The sequence below is a fragment of the Mustela lutreola genome, chromosome 3, assembly GCF_030435805.1.
Source record: "Mustela lutreola isolate mMusLut2 chromosome 3, mMusLut2.pri, whole genome shotgun sequence".
NCBI lineage: Eukaryota > Metazoa > Chordata > Mammalia > Carnivora > Mustelidae > Mustela > Mustela lutreola.
This window is the reverse complement of record NC_081292.1, coordinates 75856715-75873938: the sequence shown is the minus strand read 5'-3', so window position 1 is coordinate 75873938 and position 17224 is coordinate 75856715. Positions and strand designations below refer to the sequence as shown.

The 17224-nt window shown below is 42.2% G+C and overlaps 1 protein-coding gene across 1 annotated transcript in view; it reads right to left on the bottom strand.

Annotated features, from left to right (window-relative positions):
- Positions 1 to 3804, bottom strand: part of BPNT2 (3'(2'), 5'-bisphosphate nucleotidase 2) — a 36901-nt gene extending 33097 nt beyond the window's left edge. The window contains exon 1 of the mRNA XM_059166408.1: positions 3136 to 3804. Coding sequence (XP_059022391.1) covers positions 3136 to 3525 — 390 coding nt within the window. The 5' untranslated portion in view covers positions 3526 to 3804. The remainder of the gene's footprint in view (positions 1 to 3135) is intronic.
- Between the last annotated feature and the right edge of the window lie 13420 nt (positions 3805 to 17224).

Sequence of the window (17224 nt, the reverse complement as noted above, 5' to 3'; positions counted from 1 at the left end):
GAAGGATGTAATTAAAGACAGTATCATACAAATGGCTGCAGTTACTATTACTTTCTTAAAATAAAATCAAGTACAGCCAGAGTGTTTAGAAGAAGAGGAGAAAGACTGCCCTGAGGACTCTCCCAAGAACCCTAATGTAAGAAAGGCTGAAGACAAAAGGAAATCCAGGGATCATAGGTCAAACCTGAGTTTTCTTATGATAACACACTTCTGCAGAGGAGGGCTTCTCAACCAGGGCACCAACTGAAAACTTAGGCCAGATCATTCTTTGTTATGGAGAGCTGTCACGTGCATTGTGGGCCACTGTGGGCCAGTTAACCGTCTACCTACTAGATGCCAATAGCATTCCACCCCAATTTGTGACAAACAAAAATCTCTAGACTTTGCCAAATGTCTCTCAAGGGCAAAAACACACCCCTGTGTACTCTAGAGTGTACTCAGATATACACCTGGTATAACCTTGTTCTGAGAAGTAAACATCAGGAGAATTCAAGACTGAATCTTGATTCTAGACAGGAAAATCATCAGAGAAAGTAAGACACCTCTCCCTATTTGCACAGGACACCAGGGTAAAAGAAGAAAGTATTTGTGGCTTCTCAGTGCTAATTTGCCATACGAAAGTAAACTGAGTGGGATTTGACTTAAATTCCTTATCCAAAAAATCCAGGTGAGGCTTCAAAAACAACGAGACATTGAAGACTGTATTCTGGGTGCTGCAGGAGAGGAAAGAAAAGAATCCAGAGCCGAGTTTCTACTTAGATGATAGCATTTGGTCTCTAGTTTAACAACATAGTGATAAAAGGAAGCAACTCAATATGATACTACCCTACTTTGATACTGTATAAATGAACATAACCTCCTTTACCCCAGCAAAAGTCCAACATTAAAAATATACATGTGAACATTCAGTCACAAGAAAACAAAAAGTTATTTTACTTAAAGGTAGAGCCTTCAACATCTGCAATTCTGAAAGCCTAGCTTTTATGTTTAATAAAATGCAGCTCACCACCCTTGGCAGCTATTCCCATAGCATTTGCTAAAAAGTGAGAAAACAAAGCAGAATCCTGTGGAAGTTCACCAAAGCAAAAGGTCTGGTAGGGGTGGGGTGGAGTTCACATGTGAACACACACGCACATACTTCCATGTTTTTGGTATTTAAGACTATTTTGTCTTTACCCTTAAAAAAAGAAATTCAACTCTACTTCATATATTTTATTATTATTGCTTTTAATATTCCACAATTTGATGTCTTCCCAGGAAATTTACCATAAGTTTTAAGTAGCCTCCTAAAGATCTAGCTAAAATGAAGAATTAGAGAGTTCACATAAACTACAGTGTCATGAGCCTCAGATTTCCCATCTGTAAACTGGCATAAATAAAATTTACTTCTTAAAAGTTGCTGTGGCGAGGGCACCTTGGTGGCTGTTAAGCAGTTGCCGTCAGCCCAGGATCCTGGGATAGAGTTCCGCCTGGGGCTCCCTGCTCTGTGGGAGGCCTGTCATTCCCCATGCTTGTGCTTGCTCTCTGTCTCTCCCTTGTTCTCCCTGTGTCAAATAAATAAGTAAAATCTTAAAAAAAAATAAAAATAAAAAAGTTGCTGTGGCGATCAAATGAAGTCCTGTGTGGCCACTATCTGGGGGCCTAAAAAACAGTCAAGAAATGGTTATCATTTCTACTGTTGTAACTATTCTACATCAACTTCTCTGAAACTCCTGTTTCTTCCACAAATTCTGAAGAGAAGAACACCTGTTTTGGAGAAAGAATATATTTTAGAAGCACATCTTACATCTATGAAAACACAACGTAAGTATTTGTGTTGATAAAGATTTGTAATGATAAGGTAAGCTAGGGCAAAGAAAAATAAATTTTTGGTGTTTTGTTTCAGAATTCTCCTGTCAAATACACCTGACTGCTAGCAGCTCTGCCAGAAGCCAATGTTCCTTTCCCTGCAAAAAAATTTTTAAGGAAAAAAAAAAAAAAGAAAAAAGAAAAAAACGACAGAAAGAGGACAAAGGAGAAACAAAGCAATAATATGACAGACCAGAGGAAAGGTTACACAAGATAAGTAAATTCTACAATGACAATATTCTCCTAACTCTTCCAAGAACAACAGTAAAAGGTCAGATGCCTTCCAAAGAAGCTGGGGTTTAGATTTCACTGTTTATCTAATTAATAGAATACCACTGGAAAAAATTTTTCTTCCCAGTAGCCAAAATCTACTATTAGGTGAGTTAAGACATACACTTACAAAGCATTGCTACGCTATGCTAAGTTCTTCCTCCAGAATTATGTTTTTTAAAATTTTATTCATTCAACAGCAGCTCCACTAAAATGAATTTTAGAAGTATTAGTAACAAAATTCAAAATTCTAGATTTACCTAAGAAAACGTCAATTCCTTCCCCCAGAAATCTATCCAAATAAAATGCAAAGGTTCTTCAATTCTATCTGGAGATAATAACCGGGTAGACAGCTGAAATGAAGTTGCTGGGAAACATACTTCCAAACACCCCTTTAAAGAGCCCCCAGAGTACAAGTCATTAAGAGATCACTCCACAGCTAAAGTATATCATGAGCATACCCCCAACAAATGCCCTGCACATTAACAGCTCCGCAACAAGACTTCCACGGTTTTTAGCCCTCAATTAGCTCCTGGTAGGTCCGGCAAAAACATGAACTCTATAGTCACAACCCTTTCAACAACTACATCAAGGAGGGCTACACGGCCAAGGGGGTTCTAGTCCAACCTCCTTCATTTTAGAAAAGGGCCTGCAGTGAGGAATGAAGTTAACTTTCACAGCCTTTTCATATCCAGGCCCACCCAGAACTGAGAGTTCCAGCTTCCAGGTACAAAGCACTTACACAAACCCCGGGAGGGCCAAGAAGTTAGGTAAGGCCTCTCAGTCAGACTACCTGCAACCTCACCCATCTCGCCTGCCAACCGTTTGTACGACCTTGAGCACCTCCACTTCGCGTCTCAATTTCCACGTCTGCAAAATGAGAGTCAGGACCCCAGGCCCCGGGGCCGTCGGAGGAGTCAAGGCTCCGGGACGCGCTCCGCGGCTCCCCGGCTCCCGGACCTGGGCAGGCGGCGCCGCCCATCCGCTCCCGGCGCGCCCGGCACTCGTGGCACCCACCTGCACGTTAGGGAAGGCGGTCTTAAGCAGGTAGAACATCTTGCGGTTGGACAGCACGTCCCCGCTGGTCATCTTGTCCTCGGCGCCTTCGCGCGTCTTCCCCTTGGACTTCTCGTGGAGGACGTTGCTCTCGCGGACGCGCCTCACCTCGTCGCCGCCGCGAACAGCGGCCAACACCGACACGGCCAGCATCTCGCGGAGGTCCACCGTGCCCCCATCGGCCGCGGCCGCGGGCCCCGCCGCCCCGCCGCCGCCCGGCTCGCCGCCCAGGCCGAAGAGGCTGAAGCGGCCGGCCAGAAAGCCCGAGTACAGATGGTAGAGTACGCCGAGCCCCAGCAGGCAGAACACGGCCACCCCCAGCGGGGACAGGCGGATGCCCATAGGGGCCATGGCGCGGGAGGCCGGCGCTCCGGGCGGCGGCCCTCACAGGCCTCCCCGCGCCCGCCGCCGCCGCCGCGCTCCCGGGCCTGGCGCCGCGCTTCCTACACCGGCGTCCGCTCGCCGGCGCGCGCGCGCCCCATCGCTCCCTTCCGGGAAAGGCCGAGCCGCGCCGAGAAGCCCACCGTTGACGGGCCGCGCGCCCAACTGTCCCGGGCAGCGCGGTCCCGGGTGCTCAGCCGGGCAGCGGGTCTCACTTCCACGTTAGCCAACGGCTGCGAGGTGAAAGGGGAGCGTGGGTGTGTATCCGGGTTACGCGAGGAGGCGGGGCGGGGCGGGGGTACTATAGGCCACGCCCTCGGGGCGGGGCGACCCTGGGGGCGGGACGACGGTCTACCAGTTTAGGGAGCTGCTAAATTGCTCCTTGTCCTTTAGTCCGGATGGAGCAATGTTTGTTTTCGAATCACTCTTCCGTGTGACGGGACAATTTTCCATGGAGGGAAGGTGCTGAGTGCCTTGCGCAAATTTAAATTAAATCTCTCTTCGAACGAAGATGTATGGCTGAAATGAGGTGTACTATTTAGTTTTTAGAGTACCCATCTGATGAGGGAGCAGGAGGCTGGCTGAGGACAAAGCAAGAGCTGGCGCCTTGCACCCCCCCCCTTCATCCGCTCCCCTCCATAGGTGTAGCATTCCTCAGGCACCCCTGACTGCCATAAAATGATAAATAGTTAACTTGCTGAGATCACAATCCTACAAGACAGGAGTCTCCCTTGGTTTGCAAATGTCCTTGAGATTACAACAAAGAAGTTACCTTATCAATAAGCCCATTTTCCAAAGACACAGAACTCAGTTCCTCAAGCCTAATGTTACCCTCCCCTCCATAAAAACCGAAGGAGGTGGAGGTAGAAGGAAAAGTAAATAAAGTTAAATTTCTTCTAAACCTAAATCTCATTAACAAGGATGCTTGATAGCAGGAATGTAACATTCCACCAGGAGACTCTCAATTGTCTTTACTTGATAGTAACTAAGCCTTCAATATCCTGATAGTATTCTTTGCCCCAATAGCCCTTCTGAATACCCCTTTGTCCTCACCTACCCAACTCCTGCGTATATAACCAACCACCCCTCACAACCTGGGGCAGCAGCAGCTCTTCCTGCCCACGGGTCCTGTCCCCGTGCTTTAATAAACCACCATTTTGCACCAAAGATGTCTCAAGAATTCTTTCTTGGTCATCGGCTCCGGACCTCAGCCCACCAAACCTCACCTAGGTTCTAGAACTTCATCACATCGATCTCAGAATATTGGCGAACGGAGGAAATTACAAGCCATTTTCAGAGAGATCGGTATGCTTTTTTTTCTCTGGCGCTCATGGAAACAGAGCCTGTAGCTTTAAATCGCTTCTCTGCCCTGGGAGAGGTGGGCAGTGACCAGTACTGGAGAATTTTACTTGGCTCTTTAGTGTATTGGTCTATCTGTGGTTATCTAAACGTGTGTGCATTTACAACTGTATATTATATAGATTTTTCCCTATATCTCCATTTGCCAGAATAAACCATCCTTTATGCAGCTGAAAAACATGGCTTTGATTCTGGACTTACGTCCAGAAAATGCCTGAGGCTTCTCTCCTTTCCAAGGATGGTTTATACGTACCTTTCCTCCAGAGGTCCAGATGAAAGAGGAAAGGTCTGAGAAAACCCAGTTGATGTAAAGATTATTACAGGATGGTCAGTCAATCTAGAATATGTAATCTTTGAGTCAGTATAGGCCCTCCAAAGGTATTTGGAGAAGCCTTTAACAGATGTAACTGCCTTGTATGCCACTTACCTTAGCAGTCATAGTTAATACTAAATTTTAGTAAGTATTATAATAAGCATTAATAAATTCCTCTTCCATCTCATAAGTGAATATTAGGATGTGCAGTATCACTCTCAGGTATTAGAACAGCTATATAAAATCAGCTTAAAATGCAGCCTATTTTACAGTTCATAGGCAAAAGTCATTGGCTTTAAGTGGGCTTTAATAAACATTAATGACCTTAAAAACTGGAAATATACGAAATGGATTCTGAACATCCTTTGTTAAGCAAGTCCTTAGAAACAGGCTAACCTTCACCACTTCTCAGGAGTTCAGAACATCTGTAGAATTTGCATATGGCTATATAGATACAATAAACAAAGACTTTTGATTGCTTGGTTTCCCTGGCAGCAATCTGTAACTAGCTTAAAAATAATCACAGCACAGAATCAAGCACAAATACAAATCAATGAAAGAACAGTCTCTGGAGTGTTGACAGCACCAGATCTTAAGGAACTGGCACTGTTTTTGTCAGCTTTTGGGAACAAATTCACAATTAAGCAAAGCTGCTTTCAAAAGAAATTTGAAAGTGAAGGTCACAGGGTAATTATGGCTACCAAATCCAGAGATAAAGATCCCGGTTGAAGTAGACTTAAAAGTTCAACAGAACCACTTCAAACTATACTATGAGATCAGCAAAAGATACGGGTTGGGGAGTAGTTGTGAAAATATTCAAAGCATCATTAGATGATGCTTTTTTGGATGAGGTTTGTAAAAATAAACTGAATAATATTTTCCAAGGATATTAAAGAGAATTGTTGGCCCCATTCACTGTGGCATTATACAAAGCACCAGTGAGACAGCCAGAGGGATACTGAAAGCTCTAGCAATTTATGCTGCAGGGAAAGGGATTAAAGAATCGAAGGAGAAAATGCCCTGAAACAAAATGTGAGTTTAAAGATCATAGTTCTGATAAATAAATAAATATCATAGTTCCAAAAGGGGCTCTAGTACCCAGGTAACCACAAGGAATAGGTAATAAATACTGATAAAATATAGCATGTGATCATTAAGAGAAACTGTGTGTTGAGGAAATGCAATTAATTACATGTGGGACAGTGATGTTGTCTTAGAAACTTCACAGGAATTTGATTGCAAGAAACTTGCTTTCTCAGTAGCAAGTGGTCAGAGGCTCTAAAGAATGCTTAACTGGGTGGCCTGGGTGGTACAGTTGGTTAAGCATCTGACTGTTGGTTTTGGCTCAGGTCATGCCCTCAGGGTGGTGATATCAAGCCCAGCCCTGTGTCCCACTCCATGCTTACTGAGGCAGCTTGAGATTCTCTCACTCTTTGCCCCTCCTGCTCACTCTCTTTCAAAAAACAAACAAAAAAGAATGCTACATACCAATGAAAATTATATGCAAGTAAATGTAAACTAAAAGATTTGTGAACTGAGGCAAACTGGACTTTCAAAAATAACTTTTTTTCTAAGTGCTGAAGAAGATGAGGCAGACCTCATTATTCTGTATAAATACCAATAGCAGCAAGCATTGACACACAATAGAAACTTCCTTAACAACTTTCCCCTTCACTAGCTTGGCAGACCCTGCTTGCTGCCATCTGTGTGTTTATATACAGTAAATGCCACCTTTTGAAGCACTGTCCCCTCCTACCCCCACTGTTAGAGCTTTAAATACTTCTTAAGGGTTAATTTTGTTTATTTCAACCTCATTTTTCTATTGTGGTTACTATCACAAATACATACAAGTTAAATGTTATTAAAACAGTAAAATATGAGTATAAATCTAAAGCTGAAAGCATTTAATGGCTTGATATGGGTGAGTCATTAAAAACAAAAATTACTATCAAATTAAGTGTTGGAGCAAAAACTGTATCCGATTGTAAAGAAAAAGAATCATAAAAGCTCAAACCAATGCTGAAGTCAGATTGCTTGACTTTAAGGAAACCAGGCTGGTTATCTTAAGTAATGCATTACCCATGTAGTTGAAAGTACAACTAATGAATATACTGAAAGAAAACCCTTTGTGTTGTATAAAAAGATAGACTAATGATTATATATTCAGATATTTACATCTACAACCCACTCCTATCTTGATTATATTAGACAAAGAACCGCCCCTTAAAGTCTGGATATTGCTACCTTCCTACAATACCACCTTTCTTTATGCTCTCCATTATGTATGAAATAAATAATATCCATGTATAGAACATTATTGAGATCTTAAATGATGAGGATATTTTGACTTGTCCGAATGACTCCTGGCCCCAGAATTTATCTTAGAGAAAACGGTGTGTGTGTGTGTGTGTGTGTGTGTGTGTGTGTGTGTGTATGTGTGTGTGAAATCTCTGCCAGCTAGTTTTCTTCTTTGGTTTTTCTTTGGAAAGAGCATTTAATGGGGACAATGAAATTAATTAAGTGTTCAGGCAAGTTGAACCTTACAGACAAATGGTTTTACTACTTTTCTGAGAAAGCAAGAACTGATGGCATTTCTTCATGTTTAAAATATTCCAAGAAGAATATTATTTGCATATTCTTGCTTGAAACGAGTTGAGCCTATAAAAACAATAATTCTATTTTGTAATAGACCCAGTGATATGGTGCTTGGTCTGCCATTAAAGTTCTCTCTATAGAAGATCATGTAATTCTTGGGATAATGGCTTTCATATATTAAGATTTCTTATGCCTATTTCTAAAACATGATCTACATCCATTCTTAAAATTGATTTTCCCAAATATTTAGAAATACCCCCACTTAAATGGGTAACTTTTTCAATTGATATAAAATAATGTGTTAGCACTGTAACCTTCTACTATGGCTCTGATCTTAGCAATAATAACATCAAATACTTATTTTAAATAGAGGCAATGCGGTAGGTATGTAAAATAGAAAATTGCATATAATTTCTACCCTTCGAAATTGTGATCACTCTAATCCACATGATCCACATGAAGTCAGGTAGATATTTTACATATCTTTCTATCCTCTGACTTTTTGCATATATGAACTCAGTAGATATTTATGAAAGTGGACTTTTAAAAACTAGTTTTAATGAAATTTTGTCTATTGTGTAAAGTATTTTTAAAAAATCTTGAATTTAATAAATACATTGAGGACCCAACATTCCTTTTGTCTGTCCAGAACTTTCATTTCATAGGCATACAAGTCAGAAAAAATATTTGCTTTGGGGCTGTTAAGATGTCAAATATTTGTTAATTTTTGTATGTGCTCCTTATTAAATCCAATGCCTGGCAAAGCATCAATTTAGTTAGTAATATAAACTTTCCCACACTATATTTTTTTCTCTGAGTGGTCCAAACTCATACTACATATTTTCTCTGCTATCTACCTGTAACTAGAGGTAAAATTTATCTTCTTAAAACTCCATTTAGTTAAAAAAAAAAAGCCCACAATATAGTATCTAAAATTTCCTAGTCTCCAAAAATAGCAATTGAGTATGTTTATTAATCACGATCAGAATGTGTCATTTATGGCATTGTGTTTATGATTTATATTACAGAAGAACCCCAATATAATACAGGTTGTTATTGCACATTCCTAGGTAAAATGCAAGCCAAATCATGTCACCCAGAATGTAAGAACTCAGTGTATTTAATAATATCTTAGCCAGTGTATCTCAAATGTATTGTCAATGAGAAAATATATAAAAATATATTTTTAAAGGAAAATTGCCCTAACACTGTTTGCCCTACTACATGAAATATTATTCTGTGTGTTTAAACCCTCTGAATTTATTTGATGATTCTATTAATGACTCACTGTTTGGAGACAGTTTTCTGTGAGTCTCTATTTCTCTTTGTCTTTCCAGCACAGGCACTGACTCCCTTATGAAGAATGCTATCCTTTCAAGGCTGTTTGTTGTACAAACAGCCTTGAAAAACAGAGATAGTGTCTTCCTCCAGAGAAAAAGACAAGTTTGTTTCCTGCACATTGAAATAAAGATAATGGGAGGCAGGCTTACTGTTTCAAGGTTCCTGAGCTCAGAATTCTGCTCCTCTGGACCCTCTTAGTGTCACTCAGTGAGAAATGAGGCCTGAGAAACAGGGGCCAATGCTGACTCTGAATGCCTCAGTTGCCTTGTCTCTGAGCCAGGACTCTCATGTCTTCTGCCAGCATCCATGAAACTTGTATGCTAACAGGTTAGTTGCAGGTAGGGTAAAGTCTCAAACAATATTCCCACATTATCAATTTAGCCATAAGGCCAATTTTGCCAATTTATTTCTACACCTTAGTCCCAAAGCAAATAGAAAATGTATTTTTCTGCAGCATCAACTTACTAATACAGCATTATGCTACAAAGTGTCTTCCAGAAGCACCTCCTCTTTTAGCAGAATGAAATCTCTTACTCCTCTCTATTCACCCAGGAGCTTCACTTAGAGCTTCCTGCTAATCCTGGGGATTTCCATAGTTGGCAGAGATGGGACACACCCATATTGCTCTAGATGAGAAGCATTCCTGTAAGACTATCTGTAGTAATGAGGAACCCCAGGAACATTCTCAACAACTTAGATTCATTCTGTGTCTCATTGCTTCTACAACCATATTATTCCACAGATCATGAAGTGCTTCAAAGTTGACTCATAGTCATGAAGAATGCAAAACAGCTCTAGTAACCCATGTTTCTTCCATGCATCGTATTTACACCAGCAAGAAAACCTCAGATTAGGTCACTCATACTGGCAGTGTTCCACATCAAGTTACTTGTCATGTGGTACTTCCCATATACATCTCGCTGGGTGCCTTTGGCTCTGGACCAATCATTTCATCCAGGATAAGCAGGGTTACTTCCATTGCATATCCACACATATAGCAAAAGCCATAGCCACTTGAAGAATAGCTTAATGTTGCTTTCCTTTGCAGAGGGCCATGGGCAGATATAGTCATTATTGGCCATCTACTAGTGCCTCAAGTAACATCTTAACATCCTTATGCCTCACTACAAAGTTACAAACACCTGCCAGGTAAACATCGAATCAGGAAAGTCTAGCGATTAAAACACTGGAGAGATCAGTTTGCTCCATCTCTTGTTTTTGTAGGTCAGTAAGCTGAGTTCCCCCAGGGCTAAGCTGGATGGGAACCCTGGTCTTCCATTTCCTATTCAACATGATTTCCACACAATGCCCACATATGGGCCACATATCCCTTCTTTGGAAGGCAGCAAGTGCATTAGCCCCTCAAATGCAGAGCCCTCGTTTCCAGGCTCTGCCACAAAGACTGCTCCATGGAGTGGCATATTCTGTCCCTCTTTGTCTTTTTCTCTCTCTCTTTCCCTCTCAGTCCCTCCCTCCCTCTCTTTTCAGATTCAGTTGATTCACCTTAGATTTGCATATAACCTGATTCAGATTGCATTTTTAATTTTTCTCCCTTCTTGCATGCTTCTGCATGATACCACTTAATTTTAAATAGTCTCCAGTTTCTACTTTGTGAATTGCTTATTACCACAAACAACCCAGAGAAAGCAATTCTCAGGTTTTGTGCTCTTCATGATCTTCAAGTCTGGATACCACAGTCTCCAGGAGGCTTCCCTGGTGGAAGAATGGATGCCATGCTCTTTGTGTGTGCTCCAGTAGCCAACAGCATTGCCTGCCATTGCCTGATCCCAGCATCTCTTCACTGCCCAGTTACCTGGTGACTTCCCGTACTGAACTGTGAGCTCCTGGTGGACAAGACCCATACCTCTTTCTGGGTTGGTATCCCAGCACTTGGAATACCTGATGCATGCCCAGCAAGGGCTTTATAATGCATTTTGTTCCACCCACCACATTTACACCACCGTTATTTATCCCTTCCAGAATTCCTTGCTTAGCTTTGTTCATTACTTCTTATTTCTTCCTATTCCCATAGGGCAAAAGAATAAGGGAACAATCTCTCAGACACAAAATCCTACAAAAATCTAACCAAAAGATAAAAGAGCAGTAGGAGGGAGAGTTTACTACATTGAATTTCAACTGTGCATTCCTTTGTCTTTAAGCTCAGATGGCTCTCTTTTGGCCTCAGATAGATGTCAATTTTAGGGCCATCTCTTTGGAAACATGGACCAAATTTATCTATGATATTCGTGGAGCAGATCAACATAGACAATGAGTCCAGCTCTTAGCAAGTGGCAAAAGATGGACAGTTCTTAATAAGTCCAGATTCTTCAAGATGCTAATTAGAAAATGACCAGCAAAATGGAATTTCTGTAAACTAAGAACAAGACGACTCAGGGGATATTTATGTGACCATGCTCCTTTTAGGCTGCTCACATCCCTCCTCATGTAGAAAGGGACAAAGTGTGCCAGGGTCAGGGCTAGAAGGAGGGGGTTGATGGCAAGAAAACTTGAGGCAACATCTGGGGTGATGGAAATATTGAATATTATTATTGTAGAGGTGGTTCCCTGACATTGGTCAAAATTCAGCAACTTGACAAATAATTAAAATCGGCATATATAAATTGTACATCAAAAAACCGATTTTTTAGAAAGAAGGAAGGACAAATCAAGTCAAGAAACAGATCCTGTATATGATAGCAATGTACCTCTTTGGAGACAAAATAGAATGGGGGGAGAATTCAGCATTTCTGCCCTATCATGTTGTAACAAAATTGTCTTGATGTAATGTCTTAAGAGGATAAGAAATTTCTTCTATTCCTGTCTGGCATCATCTGCAAGCTCATTCTCCCCACCAACTCATGCAGGTAGAAATAAACACAGAATAGTCGAGGGAAAAAGTCCAGCCCTTCGGCTAGTCAGACTAGAATGCCAAGGACTGGGGAGGGGGCAAAGTGATATTTCTCTCCATTGGGCACGCTGCAGATGAATATAAATCATGAGGATGAATAAGTTCCCTGTCTGACTGGATTTGTGACTGAAGGTCCTTCAAAGATTGACCTGGATAAGAAAAACTAGGGCAGCATTTGAAAGTGATGTCACGTGTCTCCATCAATCCCGGGGCAAGGCTCCAGCCACATGCAAGGAGGAGACAAATGCCTGCTGAATAATCTGGAAGGGGGCTCTGCTTACTCCCTAACTAGAGCACTCGGGGCCAACTTCACCTAAAGCTGTCATGTCCAAGACAGGGCTCCTGAGGCTGACACTACAACGGGAACAAAGATGCAAAACCCTTTGCTTTCCCTTTATGATGGTGTATGCTTTATAACCACAGGTTGCTCTGTCTCTCTTAGAAGCTGTCTCCCCTTCTTCTGGGCATCCTCCTTCCCTTCTGGGTCTTGCCAGTTCTCCGCCATCCTCTGAGCCCTGTACAATCATCCCTTTTCCCTCCTCAGACTCCTCCCAGCAGCTCAGTCTTTACATTTCTTCTGTGCTCCTAATCTTTCCTGTTCCGCTTAGCACTGCAAGGCCTTCCTCATTATTTCTGCATAACATTCCTTGAGCTCTACCAACATGGTCTTGTCTCTCGTGCTTGAAGGAACACAGCATGGCAACCAAAGGATCATTTCCCTCAAATTCTCATTCTTGACTTGCATTTCTCATACACTGCAAAGGCCATGCTTTGCTTACTTTCCTCAGATGCTGGGCACACATTGGCTCTCTTGGGCTATCTCTGACCGAGGAAGGCCCTTCCCTGAGGATGAGGAATTCTGTGGCCTGTGGGCCCCTGGAGAGCCTAAGACAAGGAGGCATCCTGTATTTGCACACTTCTGGTTATCCGGCAGGGTGGGACAGGCTACCCCCTGCTTCCCCTCCTTGTGCCCTCTCCCCTCCCAAGACTCTTGCCTCTGGGCCACTGTTCTGTGATTGTTGAGGAAAATTTTATGACCATGGAGGGCATCACCTCCCTCCACACCCCTTCAAGGGCTGACCAGCCTAACCGGGCCGGGCCGTGCCTGCTGGCACAGGTCTGCTGTTGACTCAGTGTGTTGTGTTTTAAATGGACACCCTTTGTTTTACTTACTTTACTAGCCTTGTAATCTAGTTTTTCTTTTTCATTTTCTCTTTCTTTCTTTCTTTCTTTCTTTCATTTTTAATATTTTATTTATTTGACAAATAGACACACAGTGAGAGAGGGAACAATTTCCCGGGTAGCTAGCAAAGACCTGGCCCAGTATGGTGGTTGATTGATTATAAGATGACTTGTGCCTCGAGGGAAAAAGAGAGGGAGGGGTGATTCCCAATTGCATCAACCCTATGCAACAGGAGGCTAGACTATAAGTTTTCTCTAGGGCTTGCTGTTTTCATGGAGATTCGAAAGCTGAGAACAATGAAGAAAAGATACATTCTCAAGAGAGGCACCTGCCCCCTCATCTTCCCAGAGCTATTGTCAGGACCCTCAAGGAATAGGGCCAATCCCTCCCTTCCACCACGACATAGATCCATAGATCTGGAGCATGATCAGAGAGGAAAGGTGAAGTGGGGATCCATTAAAGCTAGTTGCTCAATGCAGTTCTTACCTTGAGCGTGCCCCATCTCTGCCTCCGATGGAATAAGAGGGGTTTGGGTGGAACCGTTTAGAGAAAAAAAACCCATGTGCCCCAGATTGTGAGGGCACAGTGTCTACCAAGTAAAAGCCTCGATGTATTTCAAACACATAGATTGACATGCACACTGTATTCTATTTACATTTAAATACACTATATGGAGAAAAGAAGAGAGAATAAAAGAATGGGAAATTGAAATGGGCAAGAAGGTGAAAGTTTGTCTCTCAGTTGTGGGTTCAGCTGATGGCTTGAGTCTCACTATGCATTACAGTGATACAGGGTATCTCCCACCTTTCAAAAGTTCCTATGAGGCCACTTCACTTTCACGTAAGACCTTCTCTATTATTACTGTTTCTGCTAACCAAGGAAATCCGAAGGGGACTTTTGCTTTTATGAGAAAAGGCAAAAAGCAATACTAGTGTCCAGCATTTGTTTTGCATCTACTGAGCTTTTTCTGGGGGCCTCATGCAACCAGAGCAGTGAGGCCAACCCCACCAAGCTCCTTCCCCAGGGAACCACACTCAGCAGCTCAGAATCCAGCCACTATAGCTCTGAACTGTGTCTGTGAACATCCATGCTTCCCTTCTATTTATTTCCTTCATCTGTTAGCAAGATGTTGTTGCGGAACCTGGCCTGGATCCTGGCAGAAGAACCAAGGAGCACTCAGAGACTTTGGAGAATTGGAGGTTTACTTAACACCAGTGGGCTCAGAGGAAGTTGTTCTCCAAAGGTCTGAGCCCCTAGCACAAGCCAGGGAGGGAGATTTATACCCTCTACTTCTACATACTTGGTACTTTTGGTGTGTGCAGGAAACGGGGTAGGAAAGAAGAACTGGGAAGGGCTTTGAGACAGGGACTGGAATTCCCTTGCTGGTTTGGTCAGTCATCTTAGAGTACAGTTTTTCCCAATCATTCCCCCCTTTGATGCCCTTTTAAACACCTAGTTTGGAGGGCATCATTATCGTCTATTACTATGGCCCTGCAAGGCTAATATTTGGGCAGTGGCTCGCCTGGTAACAGGTTTTCTCTGATCTTAGCAATCCATCTTAAGGTTCCTAAGGCTGCCCAATAAGCAATTAACAATAACAAGTTTCTGGGAGAATGTCCAGTCAGATGGGGCAGCAATGTAAAGTTCATCTCTTGAGGTAAGAGTGTTGGTGTCATGCCTACAATAGACAGGACCACGGTGAACAGATGTCCATCAGTTGGTGGAGGTCTCATTGAAGGTGGAGCTGGAACAGGTCTGGAGGATCTGGTAGGGCTTTCCACTGGTGTGGTTCATCCAGCTGGTGAGATCCTTCTTTACTCTAGAGTGGTGGACCCATTCGGTGACACCTAAGGCCCTGAGAGCAGTAGGGGGTGGTTAGAACAACAGTGTGGGGCACTTTCCACCATGATTTGAGAAGGTCCTTTCTAAAGCTTCTCAGGAGATGGGCCTTCTAGTTTTTCCCAAGCTTGGAGGTGTTGGGACACCTCTAAGTTTCCAATCTGTTCAAGGTCTTCTCTAAGACTACTTACTATGGTGGGGGAGAGGAGTAGCCTGCCATAGAGCTTTCTTGGTGAATTATAGTTGCAGCAATCTTTTAAATCCCGTTGACTAGAATAAACAATATCAATGACCTCCAACAGTTATGCTCTACAGAAGTGCAACGTTCAGGTCCAGGCATAAGGGTAGCTGGATTTTAAAGTTTGGCAGGTTTTAGGTATTATTTCAGACACCTCTATCAGTGTAGCCTGGTATTTAATAAGTTGGCCTCCATCATCCATTGGTGGCCTTTGCTTTCTAAGACAAATCTGGACCTGATGCAAAGTCATTACAGTCAGGGATTGTCCCATAGTGAGCTTTGAGGCTCCTTTTATGAGGAGGGCTGTTCTATGCTTAGCTAAAGCCTTTGATTGTAATTGTACCTCAATAGAGGTGGCTTCTAGGATAAATATGACTAAGGGATGAAACCACTAAGAAGCCGTTTTCTTGAGTTGTCCAGTCTTAACAATATCCTAATTACAAAGGATCACAAGCAAGTGGGAGAAAACTTGTCAAGAGGTAAGGTGAGTCCCACATGCATCATCCAATAAAATCATAAAGAAAGTGGGGTCATCTATTATCTCCACAAGTCCATAGTTAATCCTATGCGGTAGGGTATGTTTCTGGCTTTTAGGCAATTTCTTATCCTAGCCCACAGAATTAGTTAAGGTGATAGTTAAGTTATACATTTGGGGATCAATCCCATTTTCCAGTTGCTTAGATAATTATGTGCCCATGGGGTTATTATCCCCACACAATAATCAGCAGAAGATTATCTATATATGAGTTACTGTGGTAATTTCTCTTAAGTTTACCTCTAGTTGTCTAGCTAAGGTAAACAACAAACATTTAAAGACAACCCAATCTAGAACTTTACATCCACAAAGGTGTGTTACTGAAACATAATTTTTCTTTCTAAATAACCCTCATTTCCAGAGATAGCCAAATTAGGACTGATTTATTTGAAAAACAAGTCCAGTTTAAACAGATTTGGCCCAATTATTTACATAAGATCAGCAAGAACAGTGAGTGATCATACAGATCTTTTAGAATCTGCTTTGCTGGAACTTCTTATAAAGAATCTCGGTTGAACTTTCAGTAGCCTTTCTAGACCAGAAACCAAGCCAAGTACTTGCCATCAGACATGCTTACAGCACCTGTAGATTTGGGTAGATTCTTCTTCGTGAGGTCCCCAAAGTATCCTGAAGTTCCTGTACCTGCCAGGAAGTGACTTTCTTTACTCACCTGGTGAGGCTGCTGGGAACTCTGTAAGCAAGGTATCAGGCCAATAGTTCCAAGGGGCTTTATGGCTCCAGGTTTCATAAAGTCAACCTTAGGTCCTTAAAGTTATCTGGTCATATCTGAGTCTATCCATGTCTTTCTCAAAAGACATTCCAGTCAAAGCCTTGGTAAAATAACCAATGTTTCCAATAGTGTCTTATTACACAGAGAACAGATTCTTTTTTTTTTTTTTAAAGATTTTATTTATTTATTTGACAGACAGAGATCACAAGTAGGCAGAGAGGCAGGCAGAGAGAGAGAGGAGGAAGCAGGCTCCCAGGACCCTGGGATCATGACCCATGCCAAGGGCAGAGGCTTTAACCCACTGAGCCACCCAGGCACACCGGAGAACAGATTCTTATTGAATTTATGCAAATGACTGATTGCCATGGAAGAAGGAATACTTACTGAGACCTTTTGAGTTTCAGAGGATTCAGAAAGAGAGAAAAGTTGAATGCTTTGATTTGTTTACAAATGAATGTTTTTACATTTCTGTAAGTCACAGATAACTTAAGTATAACTTTTTCTTAGTCTGGAAGGGCAAACATTAGAGAATGAGCAATGTCTAAAATAAGAGGCATAATGCTATAATCTTTTAGTTCATTTACTCCCATGTTACTAATTCTGGTTTAATTTGAATGCAGCTTTAGTT